The sequence below is a fragment of the Pseudophryne corroboree genome, chromosome 4 (genome assembly GCF_028390025.1).
Source record: "Pseudophryne corroboree isolate aPseCor3 chromosome 4, aPseCor3.hap2, whole genome shotgun sequence".
NCBI classification, from domain to species: domain Eukaryota; kingdom Metazoa; phylum Chordata; class Amphibia; order Anura; family Myobatrachidae; genus Pseudophryne; species Pseudophryne corroboree.
In genome coordinates this window covers 295,870,354-295,892,649 of record NC_086447.1, presented here as the reverse complement: position 1 = coordinate 295,892,649, position 22,296 = coordinate 295,870,354, and the positions used below count along the sequence as shown (strand labels likewise).

Below are 22,296 nucleotides of genomic sequence, written 5' to 3'. Positions count from 1 at the left end.
TATGTTACTGCGGCACATAAAATATATTGTGACATTTACTCATAAATTCAGTTATAAGAGCTTTGTTTCCCTATCCAACGTGCAACACAAAATTGAAAACGGAGATCGTGAAGAAACCTCAGTTCCTGCACCGAAAGGGGAGACGCAAAAAAATAAAATGAGCAAATAAACAGTTTAAATTATGATAGATAGATTACATACATGCATAGTCCAGGTAGTAGCTTTTGTTTTCATTTTAGCAGCTGAAGCTCTTAATTACTAACACAGCAACTAAGAGGACACGTGTGTAGTCATTTCTGCAAGGCACCATGTGGGTCATTCCCAGTTGATTGCTCGCTAGCAACTTTTTGCAGCGCTGCGATCAGATAGTCGCCGCCTATGGGGAGTGTATTTTCGCTTTGCGAGTGTGCGAATGCTTTTGCAGCTGATGGCACAAAAAAAAACTTACTCAGCCGCTGCGATCACTTCAGTCTTTTTGGTCCCGGGATTGACGTCAGACACCCGCCTGCAAACGCTTGGACACGCCTGCGTTTTTCCAAACACTCCCAGAAAACGGTAAGTTGACACCCACAAATGCCCTCTTTCTGTCAATCTCCTTGCGATCGGCTGTGCGAGTTGATTCTTCGTTGAATCCATTGCCCAGCACCGATCCTTTTTGTACCCATAAAACACGCCTGCACAATGCGGTGCATACGCATGCGCAGTTTTGACAAGATTTAACCTGATCGCAGCTCTGCAAAAAGGTTGCTAGCGAGCGATCAACTCGGAATGACCTCCCATATTAATGGTCACTATACAGCCATTTTTCTTACGGTAGATGCTAGAATCAAGTGGGCTAAGGGACCTTTTCCGTCTGGGGGAGGAGTCACAACACAAGGGGGAGGAGCAAGGCCAGCGGGATAGTTCCTATACTATCCACGCCACCAACTATTACCTTTAGTAATCAGGTGGCGAGCGAAGCGAGCCACCGAGCCCGCGAGGGTACTTTTCGGGTACCCTGTTCGCCCGTAGCTCCTCCCCCTGGTGACGTGTCTCCTCCCCTAGATACGTCAGAAGGTCCCTTCTCCCACTCCGAAATAGAATCAACCTTTTTCTTACATACATATTTTTGGCCAATTTTTCAATCAGTAAACTTTCGGACACATTTGATACATATAAATAAAGGATTGCCTATTAAGACTGACCTTGCATGCTCCTCTGGTAGCTTCCTTTGACGCTGCATGTGAAACATCAGATCCCCACCATTTACATATTCAATAACGAAGAAGAGTCTGCAACAAAACAGAATGAAATCTTGTATGCAACCATCATCAGAACATTCTATATATATTTTTTTATATTACATTTGTATGCAACATTAAATGCTCAACATTGTTTAATGTAAATTTTCAGGATTTCCACAGATGCACACATGACTCCTTTGTTAGCGGAACATGGGGGAAGGGGGACCTTTACAGGTGGCTTTTAAAGTCTGAACACAGCAGAGGCAGACAACTGCAGACTGGACTAATGTGAAGAGCGCGAGAGTATTGCTCAGTATTAAGTGAGCCACAATATAACTTTATCCTAAAAAAATATTTCTAAAACATTACTGTACATATAAAATTCAACCATATGCACAGTGTTAGCCATTATAGAATATAATGCTCTACTAACATTATGCATATGGTTACATTTTATATGAATGTGTTTATGATCAAGAATTATTGTAAATAATTTGTACATCACACTAAGGGGGTATTCAATTAGTGCCCTTTTTTGACTGGTTGAAAAATCTGGCACTGGCAAAAACCACGTGTATCGATGAATTCGCCGCCAAAACACGTGTTTAGGCAAATTCATGGACGTTTTTGCCAGGTTTTGGCGCAATTTTCGCCAATGCCAATTTAAAAAAAAAAAAATGTGAAACGGCATGGCCAAAAATGGATTAAAAAATGGGGTCACCCAGTAAAAAAAACCTGCACTTAATTTAATACCCCCTAAGGAGGGAATTCAATTAGTCCCAATATTTTTTTCATACGCGTTTACTGTAATTTTATTGCGATTATTTTTTTGGGGGGGGAGGCCCCCCTTTTACTGCTGGAAAAACTATACATTTTCAGGCGAACATACATAAAACCCATGCTAAGTTCATAGACCTATGTGTTTTCGCTTCTAGATTGAAGAAAACGTTTTTTTTTTTCAGAGCCTGCTGATACCCTGAAAAAAAAATTACCATGGCTAATTGAATCCCCCATCCTAAAGTTGGGTACACACTGCCCAATTTGTGGTGCAATCATGGTACCTGCTATCACTCTGCACAACCATGGTGTAGTGTGTACTCCCAATCTATCCTTTGTACACATTGTTCATCTGATGTGCTGCACGCTTGATAGGACTATGTGATGTGCAGTACACACACAGGCATTGTTCATGCTGGGACACACAACTGCACCATCGGAAAGCTCATTGGAATGTCGGATGATTGGCGCGTTGTACAGGTGTGTACACAGCTTAATACAGTCATTAGCACTTCTCTTTAGCTTTTATACAATTTTGTGGGCAGCTAGACATTCCCACTAGCAGTTTATGTAACCATACGGATTCAGCCACAACATGGCCGTGTCTGCTGTAGGTTATGAGCCTGCATGGTTCCTCTAACTACCCATCTTGCTAACTCCACAACTAATTTTCAATCTTTACTTTGTATTAGACGTTTTTATTTTTTTATTTTTTAAAGTCTGTGACCCTGTTTGAAAAAAAATAAACAAGACAAACAATGGATGCTATCCTATTAGCCATGGCTAAGTACTCAGCCAGGGCTATCCAATTAGCCTTGAAGCAAACAATTAACTGGGATTTTATTAGGCAGCCAAAAAAAACCTGCGACAAGCCCAATAGTTTATACACTAGCATCCCCCATGAGGGAGGATTGGAGGCAGTCAACTCTCTTATTAAGGACAATCCAGTGTATACAGGCCCTGATGTCAAGTTATTTTTGGTATTATTAGAACTAGTGTTGAAACGCAATTACTTTTATTTCAATGGTCAATATTTTATCCAACGCTCAGGGTGTGCGATGGGATCTCATGTGGCACCTATGTATGCTAACACATACATGTCGATACTGGAGAAAACACTATTCTTTAATCGTGAAAATAGAGATCGAATAGTGTTTTATACGCGTTATATTGACGATATCATCTTGTTTTGGAGTGGTAATTACACTGACTTTGTGGAGTTAGTGGGACACATCAATGGGTTGGATTGCCCGATAAAATTTACCTATACAATCAGTCGGGATGAGATCTCATTTCTAGATGTTAGAATTGAAGTTGATGGCAACAATATGATCCATACTAGTGTATACACAAAAAAAACGGATAGGAATACCCTTTTGAGGGCAGATAGTTACCATCCACAATCAACCATCAACAGTTTTCCCTATTCCCAATATTTAAGAACAAGAAGAATTACAAGTGATGAGAATGCACTGGAGCCTGGCTTTGAAACTATGACCACCAAATTTAGAGCCAGGGGGTATAGGGATGATGTGCTGACCTCTGCAAGAAATAAAGCTAGATGTATCCCAAGGAGTGAGACCCTCAAAAAATCGGTGAATAAGGATCCAGGTAAAACTCTGAATTGGGCACATAAATATACGATAGCCCACAACAAAATCAGGGAGACTAGTACCAATTTGTGGCCAATAATACAAAATGATATTAAGAGTCTAAAACACACCAACATTAGGCATTGTTATCAGAGGGGCAAAAATATTAGAGACTGGACGGTACACTCCGACATTACCAGACAAATGAAATTGAAAAGAGGTATCAAAAGTAGAGGGAATGGTTGTGTTAAATGTACGGGATGTACAACCTGCAGCCATATGATATCGGGCAAATATTTTTGCCTTCCTCATACGGGCCGCAGGTATGAGATACGACATACAGTAACATGTACGAGTTCATATATCATTTATCTCATTAAATGCCCCTGTGGGCTATGCTATATTGGTAAAACCATACGCTCTTGCAGAGAGCGTATGGCGTTACATAGGTCGGCAATAAGAGCTGCGATCAATGGCAAAGGCTCAGATCAGCCTATTGCCAGACATTTTAAAGAAGCAAGACACAATTTAGCTAGCCTTCGGCATATAATTATTGACCACATCCCTGATGATGGGAGACAAGGAGATCGCCATAAAAGATTACTTCAATGTGAGGCAAAATGGATCCATATTTTGGATACTGTGAAACCGAGGGGCCTGAACGATCAATTAAACTTAAGTGTTTTCTTGTAAACTTGAAAAAATTCTACAACAGTGTTATGATTGGGGTATTTAACTTTAATCAAAACACGCAAGGTCTGATAATGCTGTAAGGTAGATCTATACAATATGAGCTCTAATTCCGCTTCTGTTTAAAAAAAAAAAAAAATTGTTTATACTTGTTGTTTATTTTTATTTTTTATGTTTATATATATTTTTGATCACTTTTTTATGTATGTTTTCATAGACACACCAGGGCGTCCATACCCAGCCAAAGGGACCACGCTGTTTGCGGCACAGGACTGGGGGCTATTCTCTGCAACATGCTGACCATGGGAAACCTAGGCAACTGACGTGGTTGCTAAACAATCACGGGTTGCCATGGAGACCCACGAACGGCGGAAGCGGATGAGACGGGACGTCAGTCCCGGGAGCCAGACCAGCGTGGCCGGAGGAGGGAGGGAGCCCGTGGAGTCAGTGAAACAGGTAAGGGTATTTAATCTGTATTTTGTTTGACCCACTGTTTATGATCACACTGCTTGAGAACGGCTAATAAAGCCGAAACGTTGCAAACTTGCTTGTGTCCTGGAATTTATTACTAAAAAGTCTGTTTGAGTGCCTCATATCGGAGGGTATATATATATATATATATATTTATTATTTTTTATTATATTACAAATGAAATATCTTGTTTGTGTGAATTCTATTACACAGGTCCACCATGCGTGCGGTCACTCCCTTGCAGCTGGTTATTGGTGAGGAGCAGTTTCTCCAAGTAGGCAGGGTTTTCAATTAAACACAATAGCCACGCTACTGAAACATGTTCAAGTTTAAATTATAAATATTACTTTGGTGGTCTGAATTGAAAATAAAAATTTAGAAAATATATATGTAATGTAGCAATTTACCCTGGAACCTGATTGCATTGTCCACAGTGTTTATTATATCAATCTTAAAAATTCACAATATAGTCTAATACTTAAGAACTGGTTTAACATAATTCAGAGCTAAAACAGGGCAGGAATACGTACAGTATATCAATAGACATTCCTGCAGAATCAGTTTTTTTATGATCTGTGAGAGATTCCATCAGAATAGTGTCCTAGTGAGCGTCACGGGAGATGCTTTCCATGACGAGTGGGTAGGGACAGGCTCTACTTTTAATCAGAGCTGCAGTGTAATGCAGATAATCATTACACTTTACTTTCATTGTTCATATTGGAGAGATCAAATATGTGGCTTAGCGGTCTTACAAGTAAGATAATATGCCATTTGCATTTTGTATGGCTAGCTCTTTGCCACCAATCAAAAATGTTATTTCAAGTCCCACATTTAATGTGCTGCTGTACTTTAAAACATTTTTTTTAATATAGCATTTCGTGATTTCAACAATTGTAATTTTTTTTTAACTAAATTCCCTAAGCTGCCAGGTTGCATATATGCATTTTATCCAGATCATTACATTTTTTACACAGCTCGTTCTGTTGCATTTCTCACATGCACTACTATGTTGTTGCTTGCAGATTTCCAGTACCTGTACTGGCGTCTCTACATGTGTGTATGGTTTATTTTTTTCCATTTTAATATTGAATTTGCATATTGTACTAGGATATGTTAATAAATATTTTAGCCTTTTAAAAATAAGAATTTACTTACCGATAATTCTATTTCTCGTAGTCCGTAGTGGATGCTGGGAACTCCGTAAGGACCATGGGGAATAGCGGCTCCGCAGGAGACTGGGCACATCTAAAGAAAGCTTTAGGATCACCTGGTGTGCACTGGCTCCTCCCCCTATGACCCTCCTCCAAGCCTCAGTTAGGATACTGTGCCCGGACGAGCGTACACAATAAGGAAGGATTTTGAATCCCGGGTAAGACTCATACCAGCCACACCAATCACACTGTACAACTTGTGATCTGAACCCAGTTAACAGCATGATAATAGAGGAGCCTCTAGAAAAGATGGCTCACTACAACAATAACCCGAATTTTTTGGTAACAATAATTATGTACCAGTATTGCAGACAATCCGCACTTGGGATGGGCGCCCAGCATCCACTACGGACTACGAGAAATAGAATTATCGGTAAGTAAATTCTTATTTTCTCTGACGTCCTAGTGGATGCTGGGAACTCCGTAAGGACCATGGGGATTATACCAAAGCTCCCAAACGGGCGGGAGAGTGCGGATGACTCTGCAGCACCGAATGAGAGAACTCCAGGTCCTCCTCAGCCAAGATATCAAATTTGTAGAATTTTACAAACGTATTTGCTCCTGACCAAGTAACTGCTCGGCAAAGTTGTAAAGCCGAGACCCCTCGGGCAGCTGCCCAAGATGAGCCCACCTTCCTTGTGGAGTGGGCATTTTAAGATTTTTGGCTGTGGCAGGCCTGCCACAGAATGTGCAAGCTGAATTGTACTACAAATCCAACGAGCAATCGTCTGCTTAGAAGCAGGAGCACCCAGTTTGTTGGGTGCATACAGGATAAACAGCGAGTCAGAATTTCTGACTCCAGCCGTCCTGGAAACATGTATTTTCAGGGTCCTGACCACGTCAAGCAACTTGGAATCCTCCAAGTCCTTAGTAGCCGCAGGTACCACAATAGGTTGGTTCATGTGAAATGCAGAAACCACCTTAGGTAGAAAATTTGAGGACGAGTCCTCAATTCTGCCCTTTCAGAATGAAATATTAAGTAAGGGCTTTTATATGATAAAACCGCCAATTCTGACACCCGCCTGGCTGAAACCAGGGCTAACTCGTCACTTCCATGTGAGATATTTTAAGTCCACAGTGGTGAGTGGTTCAAACCAATGTGACTTTAGGAAACTCAACACAACATTGAGATCCCCAAGGTGCCACTGGAGGCACAAAAGGAGACTGTATATGCAGTACCCCTTTTACAAATGTCTGAACTTCAGGCACTGAAGCCAGTTCTTTTTGGAAGAAAATCGACAGGGCCGAAATTTGAACCTTAATGGACCCTAATTTTAGGCCCATAGACAGTCCTGTTTGTAGGAAATGGAGGAAACGACCCAGTTGAAATTCCTCTGTAGGGGCCTTCTTGGCCTCACCCCACGCAACATATTTTCGCCAAATGCGGTGATAATGTTTTGCGGTTACGTCTTTCCTGGCCTTGACCAGGGTAGGGATCTTCAGGATCCGGCGTTCAACCGCCATGCCGTCAAACGCAGCCGCGGTAAGTCTTGGAACAGACAAGGCCCTTGCTGGAGCAGGTCCTTTCTTAGAGGTAGAGGCCACGGTTCGTCCGTGAGCATCTCTTGAAGTTCCGGATACCAAGTCCTTCTTGGCCAATCCGGAACCACGAGTATAGTTCTTACTCCTCTCCTTCTTATGATTCTCAGTACTTTTGGTATGAGGGGCAGAGGAGGGAACACATACACTGACTGGTACACCCACGGTGTTACCAGAGCGTCCACCGCTATTGCCTGAGGGTCCCTTGACCTGGCGCAATATCTGTCTAGTTTTTTGTTTAGACGGGACGCCATTATGTCCACCTTTTGTTTTTCCCAACGGTTTACAATCAGGTGGAAGACTTCTGGGTGAAGTCCCCACTCTCCCGGGTGAAGGTCGTGTCTGCTGAGGAAGTCTGCTTCCCAGTTGTCCACTCCCGGAATGAACACTGCTGACAGTGCTATCACATGATTTTCCGCCCAGCGAAAATCCTTGCAGCTTCTGCCATTGCCCTCCTGCTTCTCGTGCCGCCCGGTCTGTTTACGTGGGCGACTGACGTGATGTTGTCCGATTGGATCAATACCGCCTGACCCTGAAGCAGGGGTTTCGCTTGACTTAGGGCATTGTAAATGGCCCTTAGTTCCAGAATGTTTATATGAAGAGATGTCTCCAGGCTTGACCATAAGCCCTGGAAATTCCTTCCCTGTGTGACTGCTCCCCAGCCTCGCAGGCTGGCATCCGTGGCCACCAGGACCCAGTCCCGAATGCCGAATCTGCGGCCCTCTAGAAGATGAGCACTCTGCAACCACCACAGGAGGGATACCCTTGTCCCTGGTGACAGGGTTATCCGCTGAAGCATCTGAAGATGCGACCTGGACCATTTGTCCAGAAGGTTCCACTGTGCGTGGAATCTGCCGAATGGGATTGCTTCGTAGGAAGCCACCATTTTTACCCAGAACCCTTGTGCATTGATGCACTGAGACTTGGTTCGGTTTTAGGAGGTTCCTGACTAGCTCGGATAACTCCCTGGCTTTCTCCTCCGGGAGAAGCACCTTCTTTCTGGACTATGTCCAGAATCATCCCTAGGAACAGAAGACAAGTCGTCGGAACCAGCTGCGATTTTGGAATATTGAAAATCCAATCGTGCTGCCGCAACACTACCTGATATAGTGCTACACCGATCTCCAACTGTTCCCTGGATCTTACCCTTATCAGGGAATCGTCCAAGTAAAGGATAACTAAAATTCCCTTCCTTCGAAGGAATATCATCATTTCGGTCATTACTTCAGTAAAGACCCGGGGTGCCGTGGACCATCCCTACGGCAGCGTCCGAACTGATACAGTTCTGTACCATAACCTGAAATACCCTTGGTGAGAAGGGTAAATTTTGACATGAAGGTAAGCCTCCTTGATGTCCCGAGACATCATGTAGTCCCCTTCTTCCAGGTTTGCAATCACTGCTCTGAGTGACTCAATTTTGAATTTGAACCTCTGTATGCAAGTGTTCAAAGATTTTAGATTTTAGATTTTAAAATCGGTCTCACCGAGCCGTCTGGCTTCGGTACCACAATAGTGTGGAATAATACCCCGTTCCCTGTTGCAGGAGGGGTACCTTGATTATCACCTGCTGGGAATACAGCTTGTGAATGGCTTCCAAAACTGCCTCCCTGTCAGCGGGAGACGTCGGTAAAACAGACTTTTGGAAACGGCGAGGGGAATACGTCTCGAATTCCAATTTGTACCCCTGAAATATTATCTGAAGGATCCAGGGGTCTACTTGCGAGTGAGCCCACTGCGCACTGAAATTCATTGAGAACGGGACCCCACCGTGCCTGAATTTGTAAAGCCCTAGCGTCATACTGAGGGCTTGGCAGCGGCGGAAAAGGGTTTCTGTTCCTTGGAACTGGCTGATCTCTGCAGCCATTTTCCTCTCCCTCTGTCACGAGCAGAAAAGAGGAACCCTTTTGTCCGCTTGCCAACCAGAACTGCGCCTGATAATACGGCGTCTTATTTTGAGAGGCGACCTGGGGTACATCCCCTCTTTTAAGGCAATACTTCCAAATGCCGTTTGGAATCCGCATCACCTGACCACTTTACTGGAATAATTGGACAACGCACTTATACTTGATGCCAGTCGGCAAATATTCCGCTGTGCATCCTGCATATATAGAAATGCATCTTTTAATTGCTCTATAGGCAATAATATACTGTCCTTATCTAGGATATCATATTTCCAGTCAGGGAATCCGACCACGCCAACCCAGCACTGCACATCCAGGCTGAGGCGATTGCTGGTCGCAGTATAACACCAGTATGTGTGTAAATACATTTTAGGATACGCTCCTGCTTTCTATCAGCAGGATCCTTAAGGGCGGCCATCTCAGGAGAGGGTAGAGCCCTTGTTTTTACAAGCGTGTGAGCGCTTTATCCACCCTAGGGGGTGTTTCCCAACGCACCCTAACCTCTGGCGGGAAAAGGTATACTGCCAATAACTTTTTAGAAAATATCAATTGTTATCGGGGGGAAACCCACGCATCATCACACACCTCATTTTATTTCTCAGATTCAGGAAAACTACAGGAAGTTTTTCCTCACCAAACATAATACCCCTTTTTTTTGGTGGTATTCATATTATCAGAAAAGTGTAAACTTTTTCCATTGCCTCAATCATGCAATGTGTGGCCCTATTGGAAATCACGGTTGTCTCTTCACCGTCGACACAGGAGTCAGTACCCCTGTCGGTGTCTGTATCTGAGGTAACGGGTGCTTTAGGGCCCCTGTATGAGACGTCTGGACATGCACAAGCTGAGTAGCCGGCTGTCTCATGTCAACCACTGTCTTTTATACAAAGCTGACACTGTCACGCAATTTCAACAGTACATCCACTCAGGTGTCGACCCCCTAGGGGGTGACAACACAATTTCAGACACTCTACTCCGTCTCCTCATCATTTTTCTCCTCATACATGTCGACACCAACGTACCGACACACAGCACACACACAGGGAATGCTCTGATAGAGGACAGGACCCCACTAGCCCTTTGGGGAGACAGAGGGAGAGTTTGCCAGCACACACCAGAGCGCTATATATATACAGGGATAACCTTATATAAGTGTTTTTCCCTTTATAGCTGCTGTATTGTTATATACTGCGCCTAATTTGTGCCCCCCTCTCTTTTTTAACCCCTTTCTGTAGTGTAGTGACTGCAGGGGAGAGCCAGGGAGCTTCCCTCCAACTGAGCTGTGAGGGAAAATGGCGCCAGTGTGCTGAGGAGATAGGCTCCGCCCCTTTCTCGGCGTCCTTATCATCCTTTTTCTGTATGTTTTGGCAGGGGTTAAATGCATCCATATAGCCCAGGAGTTATATGTGATGCATTTATTTTAGCCATATAAGGTTTTTTTATCGATTTATTGCGTCTCAGGGCGCTGCCCCCCCCAGCGCCCTGCACCCTCAGTGACCGGAGTGTGAAGTGTGCTGAGAGCAATGGCGCACAGCTGCGGTGCTGTGCGCTACCTTATCTGAAGACAGGATCGTCTTCTGCCGCCGATTTTTCCGGACCTCTTCGCTCTTCTGGCTCTGTAAGGGGGACGGCGGCGCGGCTCCGGTGACCCATCCAGGCTGAACCTGTGATCGTCCCTCTGGAGCTAATGTCCAGTAGCCTAAGAAGCCCAATCCACTCTGCACGCAGGTGAGTTCGCTTCTTCTCCCCTTAGTCCCTCGATGCAGTGAGCCTGTTGCCAGCAGGTCTCACTGAAAATAATAAACCTAAACTAAAACTTTCACAAAGAGCTCAGGAGAGCCCCTAGTGTGCACCCTTCTCGTCGGGCACAGAAATCTAACTGAGGCTTGGAGGAGGGTCATAGGGGGAGGAGCCAGTGCACACCAGGTGATCCTAAAGCTTTCTTTAGATGTGCCCAGTCTCCTGCGGAGCCGCTATTCCCCATGGTCCTTACGGAGTTCCCAGCATCCACTAGGACGTCAGAGAAAGGTAATTTGTCAAGTTTGTAGCCTTATACTTATGCAGTACTCTCTCGCTCTCTCTAATGTCCCAAGGTAAAGAACTAGAAATGGGCATGTTGTTTCAAATGTCTCATTCTCAGATCTAGTGGGAATAGAAACTATTAGTTTTGGAATAGGAAAAGCTATGGGATGGGTATTTAAATAGGTTTCCATTCCTTGGTTTTATTTAGATTTCATTTTTTGTGATACCTTTGTGGGAGCAGGAAGTGACTTCATGCGTTCCAGGTGTGGAGCGCAAGTGTGTACCGTTCTTTTGGGCCCATTTCCTGGATATCCTTTCGGATCGTCATTTCCGGCGAAACCGGGTGAGGAGTGCTTTATAATCACTGCTCCCCTCCACAGATTGTGCTTTAACATAGCGGCTAACGATACACCTAGTGGGTAATTTTTTCACTGCCCCCTCCCCTCATCCTCAGCTGCTACGTTACTTCCGGCAGAACCGGAAACATGACGTCATGCGTTCCAGCATTTGAAACGCATGTCAATCATGGTGCTGTTTCCCTATTTAGGGACGGTTTACACTAGTTTTGAGTCCACATAAAGGTGGATTACAACATAAGGATTTGGGATCGATGTGTTTAATTAAGTGTGTGTCCACTATTAAGATGTTTTACATTTTCTAATGTTGAACCACGCCCCTTGTAACAGGAAGTGGGTGTGCCCTGTTCTATCATAAATACCTGGTCCTCCAGACATATTCACACCTTGACAAAGACCCTAACGGTTGAAACGCGTTGGTGATTACTGCTACCCAGGACCGGGCGGAGGTACAGCTCAATAGGGGGAGCTTATTAATTACCTCTATATGTTTTTCACTGTGCCTTCCTCTGAAGGTCACCTTGGGTACGCATGCTAATATATTAAGTGTGAAGTTGAAAGAATAAACTTGTATAGTCTACACTATGATTCTCCACCGTTTTTCTTTCATGCATTCAAATTGAGGACATTGACAGAAAAAGTGGGAACGTCTGACTACAAGTTTGACTGATATTTGCACTGTTTGGAGGATCGCGGAGGAGACGAGATAAGAGACTGATTGAATTCTTTGATGTCATATTTGACTTTTATTTGACGCTTTTGAGATTTTTATTTTTTCAACTTATTGTCATAGCAGACATTGTGGGCATCTAATGTACAGTGTCATATACCCTTAGCTATCAGTGCGCAGGAACCATTCTCTTGTTTTTTGTCTTCTATGACTGGGAATAGTAACCTAGCCTTAAGCATGGTGAGCAAAGCAAGCCCGCAAGGGTACACATTTCCAATAATTTGGCTCAGATATGGTGAAACATACAAAAGAAAACCCCAACAACAACTTGTGTCGACCATTTTTGTGTCAACCATTTTCATATCTGTTGACCTTTTGTATCTGTCAATTTCTACTGTGTACCTTTTGACCCTGTCGACCATTTGGGGTCCACCTATTGACTATCTTTTTACTATATATCTATTGAGCAACACCCACTAATAAGTATATGCAGGATTAACAGGATACAACATTCATACTATTTCTGGTATACTGTAGTTCAAATTAAATATCACTACAAAACTAGTAAGGAATTATTCTGAAAATATTTCTCCACCGAAAAGGCAGGGAAGTGACATTTTTCCATCACAAACCTGCCGACACTAACATTCAGTGGAACTGCTCATAACAGGCAAATATATCCTGTACGGAGCACACAGAACAGTATGGCCCGTAGCTGGCTTAGTTCCTTAGCCCGGAGCTGGCATCAAGTGTAGACCGAAACTTAATTTGTCTAATCCTTAAATCATTCTGTTGTGGTAGATGGGGGGGGTCTACCACAGATTTCTGTCATAGATAGTTGATGACAGACGATACAGTTGTCAAAGTCAGAAAAATGTCCCAATGCACGTTGCCATATTTGCACCGCACACTGGTCCGCGCTGCGCGTGCGTACGCTCTCCCGTGGAAGCGCATACCCGCAATAGCGTGCACACGCAGGCGCGGTATGCGTATTTACGGTAGAGTTTATGTGGTCGTAGCGTGCGACTCATTCGTTACATATTTTCACAATTAATGTAGTTTATAGATCATGGTCCCTTTGATAGATTCTGAAAGTTTGGTTAAAATACAATGTCCCAGAGCTGAGGAATCCCTCTTTATATCGTACGAAGGGTCTAACAGGAATCATACAGCAGTGTTTGGTACCCATCGGAAGAGTATTTAATTAGCAATATTCCGGTGTTGGTTTGGAGCGTATTAATCGCTCGTGCGAATAGTTATGGACATAAGAAGTTTATGCCCATTTCTATTATTTACACATACTCAGGTATGCGGCGGGAAACCCAGTTTCCCACCCACCTGAGCTGTTGGAAATCGTCACAGCCCACCTGTATGAATCACCCTATGACCTTTTGTTATGATGCAGGGCCGAATTCCTTCGGCCAATGGACAATGGGATTGTAGGACCAGGAGATTGCATTGTGTGTGGGGCATAAATAGGCAGGCCGACCACATCCAGCTCACTCTCTCATCAACGGTTATCTGCTGATAGCCGGGAGCTGGATATCGAGGCGCAGGCGATCATACCCTTTGTGCGTAAGTTTCTCTCCGTAATCATTGTCTTTCTGTGAGCCAATTTCTCTCCATCTCTCTCTCTCTCTCTCTCTCCTCTTTTCTCTTATATCTCTCATAGTATTATAGTATTGTACTGTATTGCATTTAGGTCAGTGTAGTATTGTCTTTTTGTATTTATTGTTTAGTTCTGTGGTTAGGAAGTCTCTGTTATATTGTAGTGTATCATTTGTACTGTTATCCCCTTTTACAAGTATATTAGATATAATACAGTTAATAGGCTTTGGAACCTAAACCAGTATCTGTGCATTTTCTATAGTGTTAAGTGTTCACTTGAGCGTCGGTGACGCTCAAGCAGCTTTGTAGTTAGTCAGGTTACACAAGGTTGCATTTACACCCTGTACTCACATTAAGGTATTCAGGGTATTTCATTGGTATAAGGTTTTAACATAAAGGTATAGTGTTGTGAGCGTCTGCATCGCTGGTGACCTCCTCGTGGTCTCGAGCGTACGCTACGCTACAGCGAATCATTCCCCTAGACATAGCCAATAACGTGTCCTGTGATCACTGGGCCGTGAGCGAACGTGACGCTTGAGCGTCTCGCCTACGGCTGAGCGATCGCTACGCCAATAGCGTACCATTACGGTACTTCTTAAGTAAACAGCGTACAGTGTTCTTAGCTTCATAAAGGGTTGTTTATACGACAAGGAATTTAGCATTGTCAATTGGGGACTCGTCCTATACTTCTCACATCTGCACTAGGTAGATCAGCAGACATTATCCCCCAGCAAAGGGTGGGAGATTGTCTCATAGTGCTGGCGGGATAAGCGTCTGCTTCGCTTAGACAAAGAGTGCTGAAGGAACCCGGTAACCGGAAGTAAGAACAAAACGCTTGTGTCTTTTTAAAACTGTTTATTTTTCTTTTGTCTTGCGTACGCACGCATATATCTGCATTTCTGTTTCATTTTCGTATATCACTATTCCTGTTTGCCAATTTTATAGTTGATAGAAAGTGCTAAAAAGAGATTTGCTGTTATTTCATAGTAGAGGTAATAGTTAAAGTATAGAACAAACACACGGTTTGTCTGAGATACAAGGCAGTCAGTGTGGATTGCGGTAGATGATCAGGGATCATTTACATTGATAAAAAAATATATTGTGTTACGGTGGATCTTTGCATTGCGTACACGTGTCGCTAACAAAGACTAGCGTACGCAATCCAAAGGCAGACGCACGCAGCGTACATTACGCAACGTAGCGTCCGGTTACGCCCACGTAGCTCAAGTTGTGATAAAGTGAAGTAACGCAAAGGCGATAATTAACGCACAGCGGTAGATAACGCGACGCGGTAAATAACGCAAATCTATTTTTGGAAAAATCTGAAATTTAGTTTAACAGATCCTGCTCCTAATTGGTAACACTGTTGGCCTAAAGACAATTTCTGCGCAGAAATAGATATAGAAACAAAGTGTACATGTGTTGAGTGAGTGTGTTTTGTATACAAAAGTTTATATAACTTTAAGGTGGAACCAAAAGGAAAGCCGGGTACTCGTCAAGGGACATACGTGTAAGTGACATATACGGTGGCTAGGGAGGCATCCCTGGTTAAATAATATTTGAGCATTAGAGTATAGCGGACCATAAGGTAACAAGACCAGGAGGTCATAAGGAACAAGACCAGGAGGTCATAAGGTAACAAGACCAGGAGGTCATAAGGAACAAGACCAGGAGGTCGTAAGGTAAAAGGTCCGCTATAAAAGTCCAGTGGCACAACGCCTGGGGTGTTGGTGCAGAACCCATATAGGCCATAAGCTCTTGCTGAAGGAATCGCGGCCGGAAACATCGATTCCATTGATCTTTCAGTTCATGACAAGTAGTGCTCGTGTACTGAACGATTGGACCGCACGTAATTGTGTGCAGTAGTTAGTAATCTGACCTAATACCATTAGAGTAAAGTGGTCACAAACGCTATTTGTACATTCTGACGTGATTTGTGTAATTTTTTATTTTTGGAAGGGAAGTTCGCTGGTCACTCAGGAACTATCTAACAACCCCAACTTTACTGGAAAGAGTAAGTGTCCTTCGGGTAACCCTCATATGTTCCAGTAAACAGAAGGTTCACAGGGGCCCTGGGTTGGGTACAGCAGCTCTGGTTACAGTGATTGCAGTACTGGCCAACGTGGGCGAGAAGTAAGTGGGGTACTTGATAAACCACCACCGCCGGCCTGCCCAAGGACATCTTGGTTTGTTTGTAAGGGTTCGCTGAAAACCTTGAGATAAAGATCCAAGGAGGAATAAGCAACGCCTGCAGATTATGGGGGCCATTTGTTCAGGTAGGGGGCGATCAACCTCGGTTCGGGTTGATTCAGAGAACCGACCAGTTGGGTCGGCACGATATGTAATGTGTAAAAAATACGGTAGTCACACAGAGGTTTTATGTGATGAATGGGAGAGAATGACTGTACAAGACAGGGACAAATTCCCAAGAATAGGTAGCTTTGGTCCAGAAGTGTTACAAAATTTAAGGAGGAGGATATGTCTCATTGACCCAACAAAGAGACAAAGTAAACATTATGATTATTTGCAGTTAGGGCAACAGGAAGGTGAATTACAAAGAGATTCAATTGACTTTTCTGAGAGGAGAGACAGTGGCATCAGGAGAGGAGTTGATTGCGGAGAGAAAAGCACAAGGTTGAACAATAAAAACGCTCTTAGCAACTGTAGTATAGAGTATAAGAACAAGTGTAATAAATGTAACAATGATTATTGTAATACTGTTGAATGTACAACTATTAACCTGTGCAAGCTGCACCCCATGTCAAACCTCCCTCAGGAATACACTCATGAAAGTGAGGCCAGAACAATGTCAGCACCTCTTCCGAAAGCCATCCTACAAGACACCCAGGTGGACGCGACCAAATTGGTAAAGGCAATAATCGAACCCCCTAACGGAGGGTCAGGTGAGGTCGTGTCCACAGGTACGTACAAGGTTTCATATCACGCACAAACAGATGTACCCCATATTGTAAGACCAACACAAGATGATGTAACTGAGCTCGATCTGGCCAGGGTGATCTCAGTCCCCAATGGGAAGACTGACGATCAGGGAATCATTCCCGTCAAGGACAGTGCAATGCGCTGTCTCTTGTCCCGGACCGAATTGAGATCAATTATGTCTGAATTTCCTGATCCTAGGAAAAATCTAGCCAAATGTCAAAGGTTTATTAAAGAACTAGGAAACGCCACAGAACCCACCAACAAAGAGTGGCGGACAGTGCTGAGGGCATGTTTGCCCTCCAGGGTTGACCCTGAAAAATTCATTGCTGATTGTAAATTAAACACGGAGGTACCTTGTATGGAGGAACACAATCAGGAATGTATTAGGCAGATTAACCGACAGTTAGGAATATATTTCCCAGCTGCTGTCAAGTGGAATGACATTTTTTCCATAAGGCAAAACGAAAGGGAAAATGTTTCTAATTATTTCAATCGAGCACTGCAAATAATGGCTAGAAACACTGGGATCGCAGACATCAAGACAAATGCACAACATAAAGGAATAGCGGTTAAGGTATTGATGGATGGTTTAAAAGATGAATTAAAGACAAGGGTACAGACCACCAACCCAAACTGGAGAGATATCTCGGTGACCGCACTAAGAGAGGCCGTCATCAATCATGATCAGAATATCACCAGATACAGAGAGTCACAAAGAGATAAGTTAACGGCAGCAAATATACAGGCCCAAACCACAAGACCACCCCAACAAAAGCCCCACACCCCTGCGAGAAATCCAGATATGGTAGTCTGTTACCATTGTCATAAAAAGGGACACATTGCCAGAGATTGTAGATCAAGAGAAAGACAACACCATAATCATAAAATCCAAGGAATCAGGGAAGTACAGGGGAAACGATTGATGATGATGAGCATCCGAGCGTTTGAGGAGGCATCAAATCAACCAAAACCTCAGGTCATTGACACGTGGAGGAAGCCCAGGATTTGTTACCATTGTAGAAGAGAAGGGCATTATACCAACAACTGTAATAACCCACATAAAGTTAGACCCCCTAGACCAAGAAATGAGCAAAATTACAACACACACCATTATAATCAGGGATCACATAGGCAGGAAAGGTGATTATTAGGAATGGAGGCAAGCCTGAGGTAACGGTTAATAAAGTGGGAGGTCATTCACTGGAGACACAGGAATGACCAGGTTGAACGTTGTAAATGTATTTGTGAAAAATGTTTTTTTCTCTCTCTCTCTCTCTCTATCCCCATCTCTGACGAGTATTGGTAAGAATTCACACATTGCATACCCACTTGGTCCTTGCAGAAGTCTACCAAACCCCAGCATGACCTCCGCCACAATGTATTTCTGGCCAGATACAGACAGTGGAGTAATGCAGGTGCTGGTGGGGAGGGACTGCTCAAGGAGACCAGTAGACACATAGATATGACAGCCTAATAAGTCTGACAATGTTTAAAAATGCTTTGTTTCTCTCTTCTTATTTGTGGTTATTGTCGAGTTATGTAATGTATATATGCACATGAAGTGTTCTCTATCTCTTTTGTTTTTTTGTTGTCTCTCTCTTCCCACTCATGTTTCCATGGTTTAAAGATGGTATGTCACCCCTCAGTTGGACCAATGGTAATGCCAGATTTTTGCTCCTTACAGAAAGATCGTCGGTTGGGAAGGAACATTGCATCACCAGAATGTTCGTCTGGAAGACTGAGAGACAGCACCTTTGAGAGGACAGCAGAACAAGAAGAACAACAAGACGAGAGAACTTATTATCGTAACAAGTTCTCTCCCCCTCAAACTGTTTTCTTATACCCCCTTTACAAATTTCTTCTTTTCTCCTCCTGTAAGATGGACTTGCCCCAAGAGACTGATATGGATTTTTCCCGTTAACCATGATGTTGACCAGAGCAGTCTGTTTCGGTGAGAGTACCAGCGAGGTCGAGAAAGGATCCAGAAAGGTCCTGATGACTGAGACGGAGGTGTAAATTTCCAATAGCAACCCAATCACCAAGCAAAGGCGAGTACCGGGCACGATCTAACAACCATGTTATCTGTAAACATTTTCTTTGAAGGATTGTTAGCTCAAAAAAAAAAAAGAAAACTGTATCAGTAGGCTCGGTAACAATAATGCCAATCCAGTTTTAATATCCATATGGACCGGCATCCATTGAGTGACTATCACTCTCTAGTGGGTAATGTGTTAAACAAGACCGATTGTTGGGTATGCTCTCAAGTACCTCAGGGTCACAGTAAATCAGGGCTAGTACCATTTCCTTTAACGTTAGGGGAGGTACTTGAGCTAAGTGGTGGGAGACCGGTGGATCGGAGGTTTAACATCTCCAGCCCTCCTAGTTTGAAGCTCCACCAATACCATGTGGATAGGTCCCTCTTATGTTTTAACATCTCCAATCCCAGAAAACCGGGAAATTGGGAAGTGTCATGGAGCAACCTTACCATGACCTTTTCACACAGAGCAGATAGAATGCCTACAGATACAGAGCTCGTACGCCACATAGCCAGTAGAGGAAAATCTTTCCGGTATCGATATACCTTAGGAAATAGGATTACTAGAGTTGGAGAGGTATCACCAGGATACTGTGCACATATCGTACAAACCGATACGTGCATTAGGCAGATGGAAGAATTAGGGTCAGATTTCACCTGGAAGGTTTGTAACATGGTCATGTCCTTCTCCGTCCCATATGTTCTCCCCGATGATGCATATTTCATATGCGGGAGAAAGGCGTACAAGTGGCTTGCCCCAAACTCTGAAGGATTGTGTTATATTGGAAAAGTATTGCCTGAAGTGATGACTGTTACACATGACAAAATGAAGGACATACACCGTGGTGCCCAAGCTCCTTATACTCACACTCATTACGAGCACCGAGTTAAAAGACAACTGTCAGAAAGGTTAGAGCATCCGGCCTCTGATCTTATCCATGAATCCACCGGGATTCAGGTTCTGGTAGCGTTAGATTTCACTCGCACCGCTCGAGGTGTGATGAATTATAGATACATTTCCGCACTCGCCAATTTGTTAGATAATATCACTGAAATGTATGATGACACGTTTAGATACACTGGAAGAGAACTTCAAGCTTACAAAACAGAACTAGTTCAGCATAGGATGGTTCTTAATTATCTTACAGCAGTAACAGGCGGATATTGTGTTACATTGGCAACACAGTACGGCATAAAGTGTTGCACGTATATCACAAATAGCACCGAGGATCCGGTAGAGGTCATAGACCAAAAGATGGACGATATTCTGCAATTAAAGTGGGAATTTCGTCGAAAACACAATCTCACCCTTGCTGCTGTAGGTAATGAGCTGACTGGTTGGGTGTCATGGTTGAACCCGCGAAATTGGTTCTCCGGTTTAGGAGACTGGGCTCAAGGAGTCATAATGGATGTTGGAAAGTTTCTACTATGTATCTTGGGTGTCGTTATATCGATTGGATTGATATTTAGATGCGGGCAGGCTTTAATGAGGTGCAAACAAAGTACAAAAGTGATGAGCTTGAGGAGTGAGGAAACCGTAATTAACCTGGATTTGATTTATGACCCAATGATAGAAACCAGAATGTGATGAAAATGCGATTATGCGGTCCGTTTCTTTCACCTGTTTTTCTGCTTTTCTCCAAGATACAAAGACCCCCTTGGACGAGGAAGCTGACGAGACGAGATGTATACAGACAACGGATTGACCAAAGAAGAAGATTTGACAACTTTAAATATGGACACTTGATGAACTTTGCCATGGATCCCCAGTTTCCCTAGTACTTTTAAACTCACGCTAGCCCAACATTTTTTGTAAATCTGATGGCTCAGACAAAGCTATTTGCTCATGCCCAAGGAGCAATACAGCGCAAAGAAGACGACTCTCAACAGATACCGAAAACAACTTCGACGACAGATGTACATTTCCCTGACATAGAATATCATTGCATTTTTCGTAAGTGTTCTTTATCTTCATCTCTGCAACCCCCAGGTAACGACACACATAGACGATAGGGAATACAGGCACAGATATCAGCAACCACATACCCCCCCATTCATGTATCATCAACTAAAATGTGCATCCCCATTTTGTTACAACCACAGCCGAAATGAGCTCGGTAGAGTTTGACAGCCCATCCACAGACCTGTACCACAGGACAAGAAGGAATTCAAATGTATACTTCGCAATACCTCGAAGCTTGATTTACCACACGTACGGCACGATGATACATGACCATCCAAACATGGACTCATACACACATGCTTCTACTTTCTCACTAGGTCATACCCTCTTCACACCTACTCCACTCTTCTCCCCTACCCAACCATGGAAATCAATTAACCCCTGACTTACATTTTTCTCCTTAAATGTTTTGTGGCAGTTATTATTGACTGCCAAAGGGTGGACTGTCAAAGTCAGAAAAATGTCCCAATGCACGTTGCCATATTTGCACCGCACACTGGTCCGCGCTGCGCGTGCGTACGCTCTCCCGTGGAAGCGCATACCCGCAATAGCGTGCACACGCAGGCGCGGTATGCGTATTTACGGTAGAGTTTATGTGGTCGTAGCGTGCGACTCATTCGTTACATATTTTCACAATTAATGTAGTTTATAGATCATGGTCCCTTTGATAGATTCTGAAAGTTTGGTTAAAATACAATGTCCCAGAGCTGAGGAATCCCTCTTTATATCGTACGAAGGGTCTAACAGGAATCATACAGCAGTGTTTGGTACCCATCGGAAGAGTATTTAATTAGCAATATTCCGGTGTTGGTTTGGAGCGTATTAATCGCTCGTGCGAATAGTTATGGACATAAGAAGTTTATGCCCATTTCTATTATTTACACATACTCAGGTATGCGGCGGGAAACCCAGTTTCCCACCCACCTGAGCTGTTGGAAATCGTCACAGCCCACCTGTATGAATCACCCTATGACCTTTTGTTATGATGCAGGGCCGAATTCCTTCGGCCAATGGACAATGGGATTGTAGGACCAGGAGATTGCATTGTGTGTGGGGCATAAATAGGCAGGCCGACCACATCCAGCTCACTCTCTCATCAACGGTTATCTGCTGATAGCCGGGAGCTGGATATCGAGGCGCAGGCGATCATACCCTTTGTGCGTAAGTTTCTCTCCGTAATCATTGTCTTTCTGTGAGCCAATTTCTCTCCATCTCTCTCTCTCTCTCTCTCTCTCCTCTTTTCTCTTATATCTCTCATAGTATTATAGTATTGTACTGTATTGCATTTAGGTCAGTGT

The 22,296-nt window shown here is 43.6% G+C and overlaps 1 protein-coding gene across 3 annotated transcripts in view; it reads right to left on the bottom strand.

Annotated features, from left to right (window-relative positions):
• Positions 1 to 22,296, bottom strand: part of PRKCI (protein kinase C iota) — a 418,248-nt gene that overhangs the window by 48,187 nt on the left and 347,765 nt on the right. For all 3 annotated transcript variants that reach the window (XM_063916222.1, XM_063916220.1, XM_063916221.1), the window contains one exon: positions 1,185 to 1,271. In XM_063916222.1, the coding sequence (XP_063772292.1) occupies positions 1,185 to 1,271 (87 nt within the window). The remainder of the gene's footprint in view (positions 1 to 1,184; positions 1,272 to 22,296) is intronic.